Raw genomic sequence first — 15685 nt, 5'->3', positions numbered from 1 at the left:
CACATATACGCTATCAGTGCAGGGATTCGTTTAGAACTTAAGCTACTCATTAAACCGTATACTTGCAAATTACGTTATGGCGATATCAGCAATATTTTGATGAATAAATAAAAAATAAAGGACATGTTTTTAACTGTTTCATTTAGTAAGATGATAGGTTCATAAAGATAGGACAGCAAACGGCGGCGCTGATAGTGTGGTGTGGTGTGGTGAGGGAGCTGTCCGAGGTGCTGCATGACCGGGAAGAGTTGGCCACCTGACTGACAGATCCGGGCCTGAAAGCGGCGCGAGGCGAAGGAACTGCCCGAGGGACTTCTGCGGTCCACTCAATAAATACACCTGTTTGTGTCTGTATACACTCTGTATTGTTTCAGTTCTTCTTGTTGCCCGGTCTTGACTACATCTCCATGCCTATATGATGTTTGTTTTGTGTCCAGATGTGAACATCATTTACAGCGTGATAGAAGCGATAAGAATCAAATCCAGGGCCAGTGGACTCAGTTATGCAAAAGGTCTTTAACACAGTGTATAAAAGAACAAAGGTAACCTACTCATTCTAAAATAGCATTAATGTACGTCACTCAAATGTAGAAGACGGCAAATCTGGAGATATACGTTAAAACACTTATTTTAGTCTATAAATATACAATTCATTATATTTGTTGGTTATATTTTGTATTGTTCATCTCAATCCGCAAAGTAAGTAACTAAAGGTATAAAATAAATGTAGTGGTGTAAAAAGTACATTTGCCCATGTAGTGTACTTGAGTAAATGTACTTCGTTACTTTCTACTGTTCATAATCACTACACTTACCTGACGTTATTGTGGCATATTTATCACTGGTCCTTTCATAATCATATATCAACATCAAAAGTGAGCTAAGATGGAAAAAAATGGATTTGAGGATGACGCTGTATATAACCATAACGACAGGTAATACGAAGATACATGTTATCTAGTATTTATTTATATTTTACTAATAAAAGCATGAAGGCTACATTGAGCTCGGAGAAGCATCTATCAGTTGGGATTTTCCAAACATGATTTTACATTGACTGTTAATGTTCAATGTCGAGCAGACTGTCCTCATCATCAGCAGATTATTGCGTCAAGTCATGCAGCGATCAGAGCTTCCTGACGTGCAGCGCCGTCCACTGGATGAGTTGCTTCCTCACGTGAACGCCACATGCATATAATAAGTAAACATTTTAAAAACACACATTTTCTTGATTTGTATTATCTATTATTTATTACAAACAGATTAATTGAACACAGTGACCTTAAACGCCTCATATTAGACTTTAACTTACTGTATAACATAAACACTATAGAAATAATGTCAAATAGAAAGCTGATGTTATTTAAGATAAATCACAATACTGTAGCCTATGTTATAGATTACAGTAGAGAAAAAGAGTAGTACACGTATTTAGTTAAATTGGTCATTTTACGCCTAATTGGTTTATAGTGCCATCTTCTTTTGACAGCAACATAGACATGCCTACATTTCTGATCGGGCAGACACGTTGCTTGATGTAATTACAGAGTACAGCCAGCAAGATTTATTTCTTCCGCTTCGGACACAATCTAAGCATTGCAGATTAGCCCTTTGGCAAAACCGTAATACTCGGCCAACCCACTTACGCACTCCATCCCATGATTGGATCGGATTCCAATCGCATATTATTGGGAGGAGTGAAACGGTCTTTAATACGTTGCCTCATGTACTGACCCTCACAGTAGTGGAACAAATCTACAGCAGACAAAATGGTCGAATGGACAGACTTCGAGCGCGCCACCATCCAGGACATCTTCTCCCAGATGGACTATGAGGTCGTGGGTCCTTTCCTTCACATACATGTGTAAAAAGAAGTTAGTTTACAACGCCGCTGCAATCATGGGAAATCCAAATGTTGCAAAACACGGAACAATTATCCTCCACGGTCTGGACCGGGGTGTGAAGAACATGGACAACATGAAGGCAACCTACGCCGAGCTGAGCGTGCTGCACTCAGATAAACTGCACGTGGACCCCGACAACTTCAGGGTAAAGTTGTGGAACTGATGAGAAAACTATTCATGTTCAACAATTATTTAAAAACCGACCAACCTGTCATGTCCTTGATGTTTCTGGTGCTTGTTGTGTTGCAGCTCATCTCAGACTGCCTGACCATTGTGGTTGCTGCTCAAATGGGTAAAGCCTTCACTGGTGAAGTCCAGGCAGCTTTCCAGAAGTTCCTGGCCGTGGTGGTGTCCTCCCTGGGAAGACAGTACCATTAGAGAGCTGCAGCACCTTCACATGCTGATCATGAAGAACTCTGTTGTTTGACATGTCTCAAAGGCGTAAATAAATAAAACAATAAGCATTTTTACAAGTTTTACATCTTTTCCTTTAATGTGTTACTGTAAAATGTATATTATGAAAGGTTTTTTTCACAATATATAGTTACATGTTCAGTGGTGGAAAAGGTATACTGTACTTAAAAGTAGCCTAGTCATCATTTAGGATGACCACTTTCAAAGTTTTACATCATCATTTATTATAATAACAATGTATTTTTTTTTATTAATATAATGTACTTTATAATAATAATATGGTGTATTATATGTATTAATATTATCATTAGATTATTAAAACATGTATTTTTGAAATATAGTGGAGTAAAAAAGAGGATAAATAGAAAATATAGTAAAGCAGAAAAACCAGAAGCATTGTGGGGCATTATATATTATAAAGATTTATAAGGCAAGGCAAGTTTATTTGTGTAGCACATTTCAACAACAAGGCAATTCAAAGTGCTTCACATAAAACCATTAAAAGCATCAAACATTAGGCAAAAGAAAAGGAGATTCAAAAACAATTAAGAATATTCATTGAAACATTAAAAACATTAAAACACTAAAAAGAAGTGTAAGAAAATAAAATACTAGTAAAATGCAGAAATGCAGGAAATTGATTAATATCCTTGAATCTGGTTCAATTAAAGGCAGCAAACAGAAAAGTCTTCAATCTAGATTTAAAGGAGCTGAGGGTCTCAGCAGACCTGCTAAATATATATGGCATATTACTCATATTACACATTCACACTATATCTCTGTGTGTGTGTGTGTGTGTGTGTGTGTGTGTGTGTGTGCTGTAATAGAGATACAGTTTTTTTTAAACTCTTGTTCTTCAGTTTTATGTGAGAAAAATACTTTAAATACTTTTGTATAAATCCTGTCAAATTCAAATATGTTTTGTCCGTGTTTCATAAACAGCTATAATGCCTCTTCAGATGTGTGAAAAACGTCTGCTATGTTTTGTCTATAGCATTATAGGTCATAATAATTTGATTCCAGTATCACTCCCACTGAACTGACGCTTTGCGTACTGTCGACCTGACTTGAACCCCTTTTAATCTGTAGACAACCTGCTCGAGAGAAAGTCACTTCATCACACAAACAGTTTCATTGCATTAGATCTTTATTAATATTCTGACTGACAGAGAGTATCCTATCCGAGACCATGCTACTGTCCGTCAGCGGCTCCTGTTTACAGTTTATCTGTACTTCTCAGAGAGGGCACGAGCCAGACCAGCCAGGAACTTGTCCATGGCCACGTGGACCTCAGGGGTGAAGTCTTTGGGGAACATGATGGACATGACCACGAGGATGTTGTGAGAGAGAATCTGTGAAAAGAGCATAATGGAATTTAAAACATCATCAATCATTAAACCTACTGAGTGAATAACATACAAAAGGCTCCCAGAACCACAAGATGCGGTCTTTTCAATCAGAACTCGACACGAAAGCCAAAGAACAACAAACTATCATCTTCCCCTTCCTCCTCTTCCTCCTCTTCCTCCTCCGCTCTATCATCTACACTGACATGTGAATCACCATCTATGACGTCTACCTTGAAGTTGGCAGGGTCCACTCGCAGAGTGAAGGCATGCAGCTCACTGAGGTTCAGGAGACCGGCGTTCAGGTCGTCGATTTTGGCCACAGCATCTGCAACTCCACCCATCACGTTCTTTCCGTGTTTCTTCACAGGCTCAGATCCGGGGCTCAAGTCCTTCCAGTGGGAGAAGTAGGTCTTGGTCTGCGGGTACACCGTCAGCATCCTGAGTAACACATGAGAGTGAGTGAATAAACTGGTAGCAATAAGCAGAATAGATTTTTTTTTTTAAAACAAACAGGTATTTTAGGAGCATGCTCGTGCAGTTTGAGGTTGTATTTACCTGGACAGAGCATCACTGCCGATTTCCCCAGCCTTGCCAGACGCTTTAGCCCAGAAGGCTTTGACTGTTTCCTTGTCCTGAGCGGTGAGACTCATCTTCCTTGACGCTTGTTTGGTTGAATGCCGATCCGCCCAAACGTTGGCTATTTTATACATGAAACAGCGCATGGGCACACCCGGACCACCTCCAAGATCGGCTGATTTGGACAGCTTCCAAGTGATGCGTTTCCGCTTGCATGAGATAAACTTCTCATGAAGACTGGTTTGAAACACTAGAAAACATGGACACTATACGTTATTTCCACCTATTCTGAAATGGTGTATTATAGTTCTGACTACTGGAGTCTTTAGACATTAAATTGCATGAATTGGTTATGACTGGGAAGCTGAGACTCTTGTGGTTTCAATAAGCACAAGTGTATTCATGTGTGATGACGTTAGTCCCCATTATAGTAATAACAATTTCACATAGTGAGACCATTTGTTGGCACTTCACCTTAAATGACCCGTTTTGACCCAACACCGTTTTACGGCCGTTCATGAGTCACGAAATTAAATCTATTGGTTTCGTGTACAAAAACACAAACTGTCCGGTTTTTCGTTTGTGCAACACAATCTGTGTAACAAATGGTATCAACCCCAAAATAGATGAAACTTATGAGACATAGTGAGAATAGGAATGGAGGTATATTCATTATAATGTTCTAAACCATTTCACAATGCATTTTAATAAATACATTACATTGGTTTGTAATAATGATTTATGACTTGGACAAGTTGACACAGTGATGAGATGCATCTCAAACTAATATTCAGGTTCCCTTTCAGATGATTTAAGGCATCTCCTGTTGACCTGTTATCACCCCCTGAACACCCCCTGTCCCCCACCCTAAAAGAAATGAGTAGAGGGGTTAAACTGCTATCTTAATGTTGCTTAATGTAACACACCCAGCAATATCTATTTCCTCTGCTTTGGCACAATCTATGCATTGCAGATTACCTCTTTCTTTATAAATTTTGCAAAACCGTAATACTCGGCCAACCCACTTCTCCATTCGATCCAATGATTGGACAGGATTATGATCGCACATTTGGGGGACAGGTTAAAGGGTTCTTTAAAAAGGGTCTCGTATACTGACCCACACAGTAGTGGAACAAATCTACAGCAGACAAAATGGTCGAATGGACAGACTTCGAGCGCGCCACCATCCAGGACATCTTCTCCAAGATGGACTATGAGGTCGTGGGTCCTGCAGTTCTCAGCAGGTGAGACATTGTTTCTGTCTTTCTATGTTTTCCTTCACATGAATGTTTAACAAATCCAGTATTTTAATTGTGGATGTTTTTCCGTGTTTCCTCAGGTGTCTGATCGTCTACCCCTGGACTCAGAGGTATTTCGGTAACTTTGGAAACCTCTACAACGCCGCTGCAATCATGGGAAATCCAAATGTTGCAAAACACGGAACAATTATCCTCCACGGTCTGGACCGGGGTGTGAAGAACATGGACAACATGAAAGCAACCTACGCCGAGCTGAGCGTGCTGCACTCAGATAAACTGCACGTGGACCCCGACAACTTCAGGGTAAAGTTGTGGAACTGATGAGAAAACTATTCATGTTCAACAATGACTGAAAAGAAGAGCAACCTGTCATGTCCTTGATGTTTCTGATGCTTGTTGTGTTGCAGCTCATCTCAGACTGCCTGACCATTGTGGTTGCTGCTCAAATGGGTAAAGCCTTCACTGGTGAAGTCCAGGCAGCTTTCCAGAAGTTCCTGGCCGTGGTGGTGTCCTCCCTGGGAAGACAGTACCATTAGAGAGCTGCAGCACCTTCACATGCTGATCATGAAGAACTCTGTTGTTTGACATGTCTCAAAGGCGTAAATAAATAAAACAATACGCTTTTCAGCAACTTCTGTCTGTCAGTCTTTATGGTCAAATCAGGGCGATGTAAAACTGATAGCCTTTTTTCACAATTTTACATATGCTATTTAAAACCATTCAAAGTTTCAATATGTATATAGAAGTAAGATAAGTTAAAGTCCTGCATCAAAATGTTTGAATTAGGAAAGGTACGTCAGCATTATCAGCATCATGCTCGAGTAGAAGAAGGAAAAGTACTCAAGTACATCAAGCAGAATGACCGCTTTCAAAGAGTTAAATTATGATGCATTACATAGTGTACTATTATAACAGATATGGAGTAGGTGTTAATTATTAATAATATGTTCTCTGTGGGGTAGAAAAGAGGCTAAAATTAAAATATTCAAGTAAAGCCGATAAACTATAAGCATTTTCACTATATATGTATTGGTCTGCGAGTATAACACCAGCATTGCTAATAATACATGCGAGTGAATATGCGTGTGAGTAATAAATGGAAAAAATACATTTATAAAAATGAACAAGCATTTTAGAAGCAGCTCGTGCAGTTTGGGGTCATATCTCAGCTGATGTCACTTTAGCGTCCTTGTCTTTAGCACTGAATATATTGATGATTGAGTGACGATTCAACGCAAACGTTTGGATTATTATGCAATAACCGGGCATGGGCACACCCGGGCCCCATCCAAGATAGGCCGCATAACATTTGGACAGCTACCAAATGATATGCTGCAGCTTGCATGAGACACAGTATACTTCTTACGCACACTCACAATGTATAGTGCATATACTTTAATTATCCAAAACGACATATTCCAGTGACACAGCCACTGACAAAGTAGTCTGTACTGACACTGAAACGCACAGAAAGACAAATTCAAATTCAAAACGTATATGAATTGCCCATAACGCCCCTGTGTTCGATCTTAATACATTTGTGCAAAGCTTTGAGAGCTTATTCACATGACCTGCAGAGCTAGCACCACCCTGAAGTGGCATCTTTCAAAACTACTTTCAATTTGGACCAAAAAACAAAATGATTTTGATCTAACCGTTCTTGTGATTGTGGCTTGGATTTTAGAGTTTCTTGTCCTCAGTAATAACAGACATTTTACTTACTGCACATCACCAAAATATGATATAAGCCAGTACAAGTAAAAAAAATAACTCGGTATAAATCAAAATGCTGATTTACAGAGCAGATCGGACAAAAACACTGGCGAATGAACCGTTAAATCTACGCGGTGTAAACACTCCCAGAAGTAATACTGAGCCTGTAGACACTGACATGTAAAGGCTCTGCAATAAATGAACAGAACGTGTTTTGGTTATGCTGATAACGTGACGACTAAGGTCATTCGCGGTGAAGACTGCAGTTACACGTGCTTATCTACACAACACTGGGTCCTTTAGAGGGAGGGTCGGCTCAGAGCAGCTCAGCTGATACAGGCAGCAGCAGTAACATTCATCGGTGTGGTTGAAGCTGCAGCTTCATGTCTATCTCATTCAATCCTGCTTATATGGCTGTTTAATATGCAGGAAACATTTTACAATAAGGGACACTACAATGCGAGCAGTTAGCTATACAGTGGAACATTTGAATGAGTACCTCCCAATTTAAGTTTACAGCGTTGATTATTATGTGGTGACATGTTATGTCTACGTACTGCCTTAAGACTGTGTTGGGTCACAGGTCATTCAGGGTCAAATGCCCAAAAATGGTCTCAGTATTATTATTATGGGAACTAACATAATCACACATGGATACACTTGAGTTTATTGAAACCAGAGTCTCAGCTTTCCATTCATACCAGATTTATGCAAATATGATGTTTAATAAGGAGCCCATATGCAGAACTATTCTATTAAGGAGTTGGTAAATAAAAAGTCTTTCTTCTTCATCTTTAGATGACAATGACTCAACATTACACATGTAAGAGATTATTCACACTGCGAAAGGGTTTTTATGATCGACTTCAGCAGTGATGGTTTTCTTGTTCGAGACTTTGTCATATTCAATCACATATGCAAAAACACTTAAAGCGCGTGGCGGAAACTCTAATTTATCCAACAGAAGTCCACTTGACTCCAGTAACCCAGCCAACCGTGGCACAAATCTTGAAAATGTAAGACATTTGTTTGGGACTATATAATAAGGCAGAGTTCAGACACACAGGTTAACCCAGGAAAAAAACCACTTAAGTACACTTTATTTAAGTATACTTAGTGTACTTCCACGAGCACATAATTCATGTAAAAGTGTGCCATCTTTGCTGTATTAAAATGTACCTTTTTATACTAATGCTTTAGTTTTAAAAGAGTATTTTTTACTCAAAGAATATTTCCATCCACTTTCACTTAATACATAATCAATATGGAGTATATTTATAATGCAATAAATTAGTTCATTGGAATGTGTAATGACTTTCAAATTCACCTGAAATATAATTCAAATACAATTAAAATTGAAACAAAGTCAAAAAGAAAAAAACAATGAAGAACATTATTGCTGCACTCATTTATTGGCTTGAAAACAAAAACGATCTCCGCTCACTAAGAGCGCTTAAGCATCGTGTGCGAATTGATTTCCGTCAACCCTGAAAACCAATATCACGTGACTATACACGTGCACTATGGGCATGCGGGGTCCTGTGTAAACAGAGTGGTTGCTTGGTTACAGAAAATAAAAACATAATTATAGTACTCTTGATACTTAAGATCATCCTCTAAAATCTTCCTCTATAAACTCAAACAGGAACATTTTGTGGAACGTTTTAGAAGTTTTATTTTTTAAACTTACAACGCTGCAGGTCTAGATCTCTCTCTCTCTCTCTCTCTCTCTGTCTGTCTGTCTGTCTGTCTGTCTGTCTCTCTTTCTCTCTCTCTCTCTCTCTCTCTCTCTGTCTCTCTCTCTCTCTCTCTCTCTCTCTCTCTCTCTCTCTCTCTCTGTCTGTCTGTCTGTCTGTCTGTCTGTCTGTCTGTCTGTCTGTCTGTCTGTCTCTCTCTCTCTCTCTCTCTCTCTCTCTCTCTCTCTCTCTCTCTCTCTCTCTCTCTCAAAATGAACACTTACGATCAAAGTTCACCAGATTATGGGTCAGTACATTCGGTCAACAGTCTCTCACTCGGTTCCTCTCGGTTTCGCTGTTGTCTGCTCTTACACTCGGTGCTCTGCTGGTGGCTGACGTCCCCGTCGCAGTTGAGAGTAATTAGTGCTTTTGTTCCTCCACAGTTTCTGTGTAGACTTCACAGCAGTGGTGCAGAACACGTCGTGGCTGCTGAGACACAATCAAGTCGCAAACGCGGGCGTCTACGTCCGTTTTCGGTTGTCTAAAACTCTGGCCTAGAGTGGACCAGTGGACATGGTCTGAGGCCGGAACTACGTCATGACGATCCTGGTGATTCTGAAATGTCTGTGGTAGTCACAAAGCCTGGTCGTTCTAAACAAGGATGTAAAACGGGTCCAGGTGTCAATAACTAATTGAGACGCAAAAGTGCATCCGGTTAGATCCGATCTGAAGGCTACTTGTAGGTAGAAGACCTCGTTTGTTTTTTTTTCATGTGTTTGTAAATATATATATCTATGTGGAAATGTGCTTTTTTTTTTTTCGTTGAACAATTGCACATGCACATTTTCACAAAGTGTCAATAAGAAACAGCGAAATACATTCAAACTATACCAGAGGGGCAACAGCAGAGGATAAGACAGATAGACAGAAAGAAAAGCATGACAAATACAAATAGAAAAACGTAAATAAATAATGTAAAGAAAGAGAAAAAGGGGACACTAAGGCACACATTCTGATTGTTTAATTGTATTATTTGTAAATATATCACAGGCAATGGATGTTTTTATGGCCTTTTTGTTGGTACAGCAATAGCTTTTATACAGAGTTCAAACTGAATAAAAAATGAATTTCATAATTACCACATTAAGTATCTGCAATGCTTTTTTAAAAGTACACTGAAACAATGAACTTAGATTAAAGTCCACTTTTTGTAAATTACTTTTCAATGAAGTGAAATCACAGTACAATTTTATAAAATATACAAATAGTGTATTACAAAGGCTTGAAAAGAAGTATACTTTCTATAAGCAAAATATTACTGTAAGTACTCGCAATTTAGTGATTTAAAAAAAAAATAAACTTACATACAATTTACAATACATACATTGAATTACCACTTTTAAGTATTGCAGAATTAGTATATCTATTTCTAGTAGATTAAAGTTGAACTTTACATATATTCTGAATTTTAAATGTACATGTTAAATATACTTTACCTTAAGCACAAAAAGAATACTACATGTATAATTCAAATACACTTAAGTTTACTACATTTGAACCTGGGACAGAATGCTGACATATACCAACATTTATATATATTGAGCCCAATGGAACGTCAATGAGCGCGTCCTTGGCCTTAATTGTGTTGGAGCGCCACCAAGTGGATTACAAATGTCTATTTCCTGTCAACTATTATTGTGGCCTGTAGTCATTATTATGCAGATTATGAGTATAAATTTAAGATATACAAAAAGCAGCTCCCAGGTATCTAAATGACTATGAGCATGAGGCGCTGCAGTGCTGGTTTTATTAGATGCAGTAGAAGTTGCGGAGCGTTTTCATTGATATTGGTCTGAAATCTGGAAGGTTCTTTGATTCATCTTGTAATTTAAAGGTGAACTCGTCGTTGTTCTTTTTCGCTGAACTGTTATTCTAAACAGAGGTTTCTAAATAAAGGGAAATGAACGTCTAATTGAAAGTCGATCAGATAAAGGATGTGCTGATAGTTTGACTGGACGTGTCCTCATAGTGTTAAGAGGTAAAGACGACGTTCGGTTTAACTGCTTAGTAATGCATCGCTTGTTATTTCAGCTTATGTCTCTGTTAAATGTATGGATTTCACACCGTAAAGCCAAACTGTGCTGATTACGTCATTTGATTTGATAAGTTACATTATGGACACATTATTCAGCAGAGTTAGGTTTAAGTTACAGGCATGGTTATCACATTGGCCTGGGGTCATGTTTTTCTATGCAGGTAACAACTCTATGAATAACAACAATGATAACAACCTAGAATGAAATGACAGGGATCTGTCCATGTTCCTCCCTGAATGTACCACTAGAGGGCAGCTTCAGCCAATGGCTGAACGTGTTTAATCATCCAGTTCACTCTTGTTCTTCTGGAGTAGAACTAGTCTCTCGAGCTACTGTGTTTTTCTCACAAACTGTCAGCAGCCAAACCTTCTGTTAGCTGGTTTCAGCAGCATCATCGTGGTCCATGTTTGATTATTTTATTAGGAAAATGAAAGAAATCTTTAGTCTCTTACCTTTTACTGCTTCTGAGCTTGGGTAACATTAACAATAATAATAGGAATAACGATATAATAGTAACAACACAATAATAATCATCATAATCACAATACAATGTGTTGTTTTTTACAGGGTCTTTAAAGGGACCCAACGCTTTACATGAGGCACAGCTGAAGGGTGTTGAATCCAGACTTTAATGGAGCTGAATTTAACATTCTAAACATTAAGAGAGAAAACAACTATCGTCTATACAAATATAGTGAAGTAATGAGCAGATAGCTCTCCCTCTGTGTGTGTGTGTGTGTGTGTGTGTGTGTGTGTGTGTGTGTGTGTGTGTGTGTTGTTATCCGAGCTTCTCCCTGCATTGTTGACATAGCCGGTCCGGCGGTGCATGCTTTTAGTGCGTGTGTGTTCATTATCCATCAGTACTACATTTGTATCTGACAAGATTTGCCACATTTCACTATTTAGATAGTAGTCTATGATGACAAAAGTCAAAAATCAATATGAAGAAAAATTCAGAATATCTGCTGTCTCAGCGCTCATATCGTGACTAAAGTGTTTCAAAGACAGTTGTGATCATAGCAGCTGGAGAACTAAAAGTCCATATCTGACTGGTATTTGACTGATGCGCCTTCTGCTGGAAATTTGAAATTGATTTGGAAGACGAGGGCTCTAGTCCACACATTTGAGTCGTATTGCTTGTTGATGGTTAAACCCACCTTGTAACAGGTTCCATATGCGTGCACTCTCATTTCAAACTGCACCGTTCAGAAATACATAATAATTGTATGGTGATATTAGACAAACAAAGATAACTGAACCAAACCACAACCAATAAACCCGTTTATATTTCTGTGTGGAACATTCCAGTTGTCATTCTACTGTTATCAATGTTGCAAATCCGTAACACGGCCGGCCCACCGCCCGTCCAATCACGTGCTTCTGGGAGGGGAGCAGGGAGGCTTTAAAAGTTGCATCTGTTGTCTGAGGATCTACTGAGCAGCACAGGACAATCTAGAGCCGCACAATGGTTCAATGGACAGACTTCGAGCGCGCCACCATCCAGGACATCTTCTCCAAGTTGGACTATGGGATCGTAGGTCCTGCAGCTCTTTCCAGGTGAGTCTAAACTCTGCATTAACAAGGTGCGCTTGAGACGAAATCCTCGACTATATAATAGGATCAGGATTTCATTCTGTCATTGTGCGCAGTGTGTTTCAGACAATCACTAATGTTCATGTTCTTATGACTTGATCTCCTCATCTAACTCTGTAACATTCATGTTGTTTCTTCAGGTGTCTGATCGTCTACCCCTGGACTCAGAGGTATTTCGGTAACTTTGGAAACCTCTACAACGCCGCTGCAATCATGGGAAATCCGCTGGTTGCAAAACACGGAACGACCATCGTCAACGGTCTGGAGCGGGCTGTGAAGAACATGGACAACATCAAGGAAACCTACGCCGAGCTGAGCGTGCTGCACTCAGAGAAACTGCACGTGGACCCCGACAACTTCAAGGTAAAGTTGTGGAACTGATAAAGGCTGATAATCTTGTTCAACAATGACTGAAAAGAAGAGCAACCTGTCATGTCCTTGATGTTTCTGGTGCTTGTTGTGTTGCAGCTCATCTCAGACTGCCTGACCATTGTGGTTGCTGCTCAAATGGGTAAAGACTTCACTGGTGAAGTCCAGGCAGCTTTCCAGAAGTTCCTGGCCGTGGTGGTGTCCTCCCTGGGAAGACAGTACCATTAGAGAGCTGCAGCACCTTCACATGCTGATCATGAAGAACTCTGTTTCTTCTGTCTCCAAAGCAAATAAAACAATAAGAAAATCCACCAAGTTGTTTCTCCATGATTAACACAAATAGATGTAAACATGAATAACAGTGTTTGACATAAAAACACATGAAGACTGACCTTCAGTGTAAATGGTGAACCAAAGCGTTGATGAAATGTAGTTAGAGTGAATGAATGACCTAAAAGAAGATGAAAGAAAGACGATTAAAATCAGAAGAAGATGAAACACTGTGTAGGATTAAAATACATGAACAAAACACTGTTGTGATGTTGCTGTTATTGTAGTAAAATGATATTGTAAACACATGCAGGGTGCCTTTATTTCAATAAATAGCTCCACAGAATATATTGTTTCCATTAAATGCTCATGAAAAGTAGAAATTAAAGGGAACGTTTGACAAAGTGTCAGGTTTACTGTATCTAAAGTCATTTGTTCTCTTTCTTGTGGACTTCTGCTTTATGAACACAAATAATCAAATGTCAAAGGTTTTATAAAACAACAATAACAAAATAATAATGATAATAATAATAATAATAATAATAATAATAATAATAATAATAATAATAATAATAATAATTCCTTGAGTCATGAATCAGTTGTTGGACTTTTGAACAACATCACATAAAGAGTTAATCTATTTTAATATTCTGATGAAATACATTGTTTTCACCAAAATATTGTTTTTGTTTTAAGGACATAATTTGAAATTTTGTACTTTCTGTTGTTTTCTAAAAAATCTTTGAATTATGAAAATATACCAACTGATTCAAATGTCTCAATAAGTGTAACATTATAAGTAGGGCTGCAACTAACGCTTGTTTTCATGGATTACTCTGCTGATTCTTTTGTAAATGAATCAATGAATCGTTTGGTCTGTAAAGTGTCAGGATCAAAAGGCTCTGAAGTGACGTCTCCACATGTTTTAAATTATTTTACATATAAAACTGAGAAAGAGAGTTAAGTTCATCATTTGAGTGAATCCGGAGAGATCGACACTTTCAGGTTTTTGTCGAAACCATAAAGATTGATGATCAATTATCAAATTTTAATTGTTCTGTAAATTCACTGCACAATTAATCGACTAATTATTTCGGCTCTAATGTTAAGCTGAGTGTAAAATGTGACCTGCTTGATTATCTAAAGTCTGCTTTGTGCTGTAGATTGGACTTGTCACCTTCTCTATGACACAAACCATCTCAAAGAAACCAGAAAACAACACTTGCTTTGCTTTTTGCATGAATGCATTTATTGACCATTATGCACTGTGAGCTCATGCTGCAGTCTCCGTCATCTTCTCCTGCTGTTTATCGGTACTTCTCAGCCAGGGCCAGAGCCAGAGCAGCCAGGAACTTGTCCAGAGACACGTGGACCTCAGGGGTGAAGTCCTCGGGGAACATGATGGCCAAGACCACCAGGATGTTGTGAGAGAGAATCTGTGAGAAGAAAGCAATCACACAGACGTTACATATATATGGAGGTCTGTAGCTCCACACGCACCGATCACACATGGAGCATTATGTGCAGGACAACAACAGATGGACCTGTTGCAGGTCTGGAACCCCCTCAACCATCTACGTTTGAGGAACACTTCATATCACACGTGTCTGTATGACTTTGTCTCTGCACCTTGAAGTTGGCAGGGTCCACACGCAGAGTGAAGGCATGCAGCTCACTGAGGCTCACTAGACCTCCTTTCAGGTCGTCAATTTTGGCCACAGCATCTCCAACTCCAGCCATCACAGTTATTCCATGCTTCCTCGCAGAGGGAGAGGAGGGGCTCTGGTCCTTCCAGTGGGAGAAGTAAGTCTTGGTCTGCGGGTACACCGTCAGCATCCTGGGTAACAACAACAATACAAAGTGGGTGATGCGTTTATGAATGAAGCCTTAAATGTTGGAGCAGGTTACATCACTCAGCTCGTGTTCATAGCTACCTGGCCACAGCATCGGTGCCGATTTCTCCCCCCTTTCCAGACACTTTAGCCCAGAAGGCTTTGACTACCTCCTTGTCCTTAGCAGAGAGAGTGGTCATCTTGGCAGTTGAATGAGTGCTGCTGAATGCTGTGATGAGCCCAAACTCAAGAGCTTTTTATGCTTGAAACAGAGCATGGCCACACCCACAACCTCCTCTAAGATATGCTGCACAAGGCGGTCCACGTGATGCTGCAGCCCCCATGAGATAAACAGAAAGTATCTCGTCATTGTGGCTCTCCAAGTTCTTTGAATTTGACACAATCTTTTCAAATCATCAGCATTCTTGTGTGTATGCTTTAGAAGTATTCTGATATTTTACTTAAGTATAAGTACATAAGTATTAGCATCGAAACAAGTACCAAAAGCAAAAGTAGCAGGAAAATGCCCCATTTCAGATTCATGATTATGACATCACTGTGTTATAATCACTGATGTGATAAAGTGTCCATCATTGGTAAAGGTGGGGCTGATTCTCATGACTTTATAATGATG

The 15685-nt window shown here is 39.2% G+C and overlaps 4 protein-coding genes and 1 pseudogene across 4 annotated transcripts; 3 read left to right on the top strand and 2 right to left on the bottom strand.

The window, feature by feature from the left end:
* Positions 1 to 1735: 1735 nt before the first annotated feature.
* On the top strand, positions 1736 to 2371 carry LOC137885684 (hemoglobin subunit beta-2-like; annotated as a pseudogene).
* A 1076-nt stretch (positions 2372 to 3447) lies between these two features.
* On the bottom strand, positions 3448 to 4341 carry LOC137885669 (hemoglobin subunit alpha-1). Its single transcript, XM_068727998.1, has 3 exons — positions 4223 to 4341; positions 3898 to 4105; positions 3448 to 3670 (listed from the first exon to the last, which is right to left on the bottom strand). Exons 1-3 carry the CDS (start codon positions 4315 to 4317, stop codon positions 3542 to 3544), a joined length of 432 nt encoding a protein of 143 aa, XP_068584099.1. The 5' UTR covers positions 4318 to 4341; the 3' UTR covers positions 3448 to 3541.
* A 1015-nt stretch (positions 4342 to 5356) lies between these two features.
* On the top strand, positions 5357 to 6133 carry LOC137885664 (hemoglobin subunit beta-2). The gene is made up of 3 exons (XM_068727994.1): positions 5357 to 5487; positions 5583 to 5805; positions 5910 to 6133. Exons 1-3 carry the CDS (start codon positions 5396 to 5398, stop codon positions 6036 to 6038), a joined length of 444 nt encoding a protein of 147 aa, XP_068584095.1. The 5' UTR covers positions 5357 to 5395; the 3' UTR covers positions 6039 to 6133.
* Positions 6134 to 12438: 6305 nt separating this feature from the next.
* Positions 12439 to 13240, top strand: LOC137885591 (hemoglobin subunit beta-2-like). The gene is made up of 3 exons (XM_068727912.1): positions 12439 to 12544; positions 12721 to 12943; positions 13049 to 13240. The coding sequence occupies exons 1-3, from the start codon at positions 12453 to 12455 to the stop codon at positions 13175 to 13177; spliced, it is 444 nt and encodes a 147-aa protein (XP_068584013.1). The 5' UTR covers positions 12439 to 12452; the 3' UTR covers positions 13178 to 13240.
* Positions 13241 to 14490: 1250 nt separating this feature from the next.
* Positions 14491 to 15251, bottom strand: LOC137885606 (hemoglobin embryonic subunit alpha-like). Its single transcript, XM_068727928.1, has 3 exons — positions 15154 to 15251; positions 14849 to 15056; positions 14491 to 14655 (listed from the first exon to the last, which is right to left on the bottom strand). Exons 1-3 carry the CDS (start codon positions 15249 to 15251, stop codon positions 14527 to 14529), a joined length of 435 nt encoding a protein of 144 aa, XP_068584029.1. The 3' UTR covers positions 14491 to 14526.
* Positions 15252 to 15685: the final 434 nt, after the last annotated feature.

Source organism: Cebidichthys violaceus, unplaced genomic scaffold (assembly GCF_023349555.1).
Source record: "Cebidichthys violaceus isolate CVI_PGR_0920_01 unplaced genomic scaffold, fCebVio1.0.p SCAF_40, whole genome shotgun sequence".
NCBI classification, from domain to species: domain Eukaryota; kingdom Metazoa; phylum Chordata; class Actinopteri; order Perciformes; family Stichaeidae; genus Cebidichthys; species Cebidichthys violaceus.
Note: the sequence above shows the minus strand (reverse complement) of the source record. Positions and strands in the feature narration are given on the sequence as shown.

Excerpts from the sequence above, each read along its gene's own strand:
- LOC137885669 (XM_068727998.1), bottom strand. The coding sequence starts at position 4,317 with ATGAGTCTCACCGCTCAGGACAAGGAAACAGTCAAAGCCTTCTGGGCT. Across the intron at positions 4,106-4,222 it reads GGCAGTGATGCTCTGTCCAG|GATGCTGACGGTGTACCCGC; the intron begins GTAAATACAACC and ends TGTGTTACTCAG. Across the intron at positions 3,671-3,897 it reads TGGACCCTGCCAACTTCAAG|ATTCTCTCTCACAACATCCT; the intron begins GTAGACGTCATA and ends CTCTTTTCACAG.
- LOC137885664 (XM_068727994.1), top strand. The coding sequence starts at position 5,396 with ATGGTCGAATGGACAGACTTCGAGCGCGCCACCATCCAGGACATCTTC. Across the intron at positions 5,488-5,582 it reads GGTCCTGCAGTTCTCAGCAG|GTGTCTGATCGTCTACCCCT; the intron begins GTGAGACATTGT and ends GTGTTTCCTCAG. Across the intron at positions 5,806-5,909 it reads TGGACCCCGACAACTTCAGG|CTCATCTCAGACTGCCTGAC; the intron begins GTAAAGTTGTGG and ends GTTGTGTTGCAG.
- LOC137885591 (XM_068727912.1), top strand. The coding sequence starts at position 12,453 with ATGGTTCAATGGACAGACTTCGAGCGCGCCACCATCCAGGACATCTTC. Across the intron at positions 12,545-12,720 it reads GGTCCTGCAGCTCTTTCCAG|GTGTCTGATCGTCTACCCCT; the intron begins GTGAGTCTAAAC and ends TTGTTTCTTCAG. Across the intron at positions 12,944-13,048 it reads TGGACCCCGACAACTTCAAG|CTCATCTCAGACTGCCTGAC; the intron begins GTAAAGTTGTGG and ends GTTGTGTTGCAG.
- LOC137885606 (XM_068727928.1), bottom strand. The coding sequence starts at position 15,251 with ATGACCACTCTCTCTGCTAAGGACAAGGAGGTAGTCAAAGCCTTCTGG. Across the intron at positions 15,057-15,153 it reads GGCACCGATGCTGTGGCCAG|GATGCTGACGGTGTACCCGC; the intron begins GTAGCTATGAAC and ends GTTGTTACCCAG. Across the intron at positions 14,656-14,848 it reads TGGACCCTGCCAACTTCAAG|ATTCTCTCTCACAACATCCT; the intron begins GTGCAGAGACAA and ends TTCTTCTCACAG.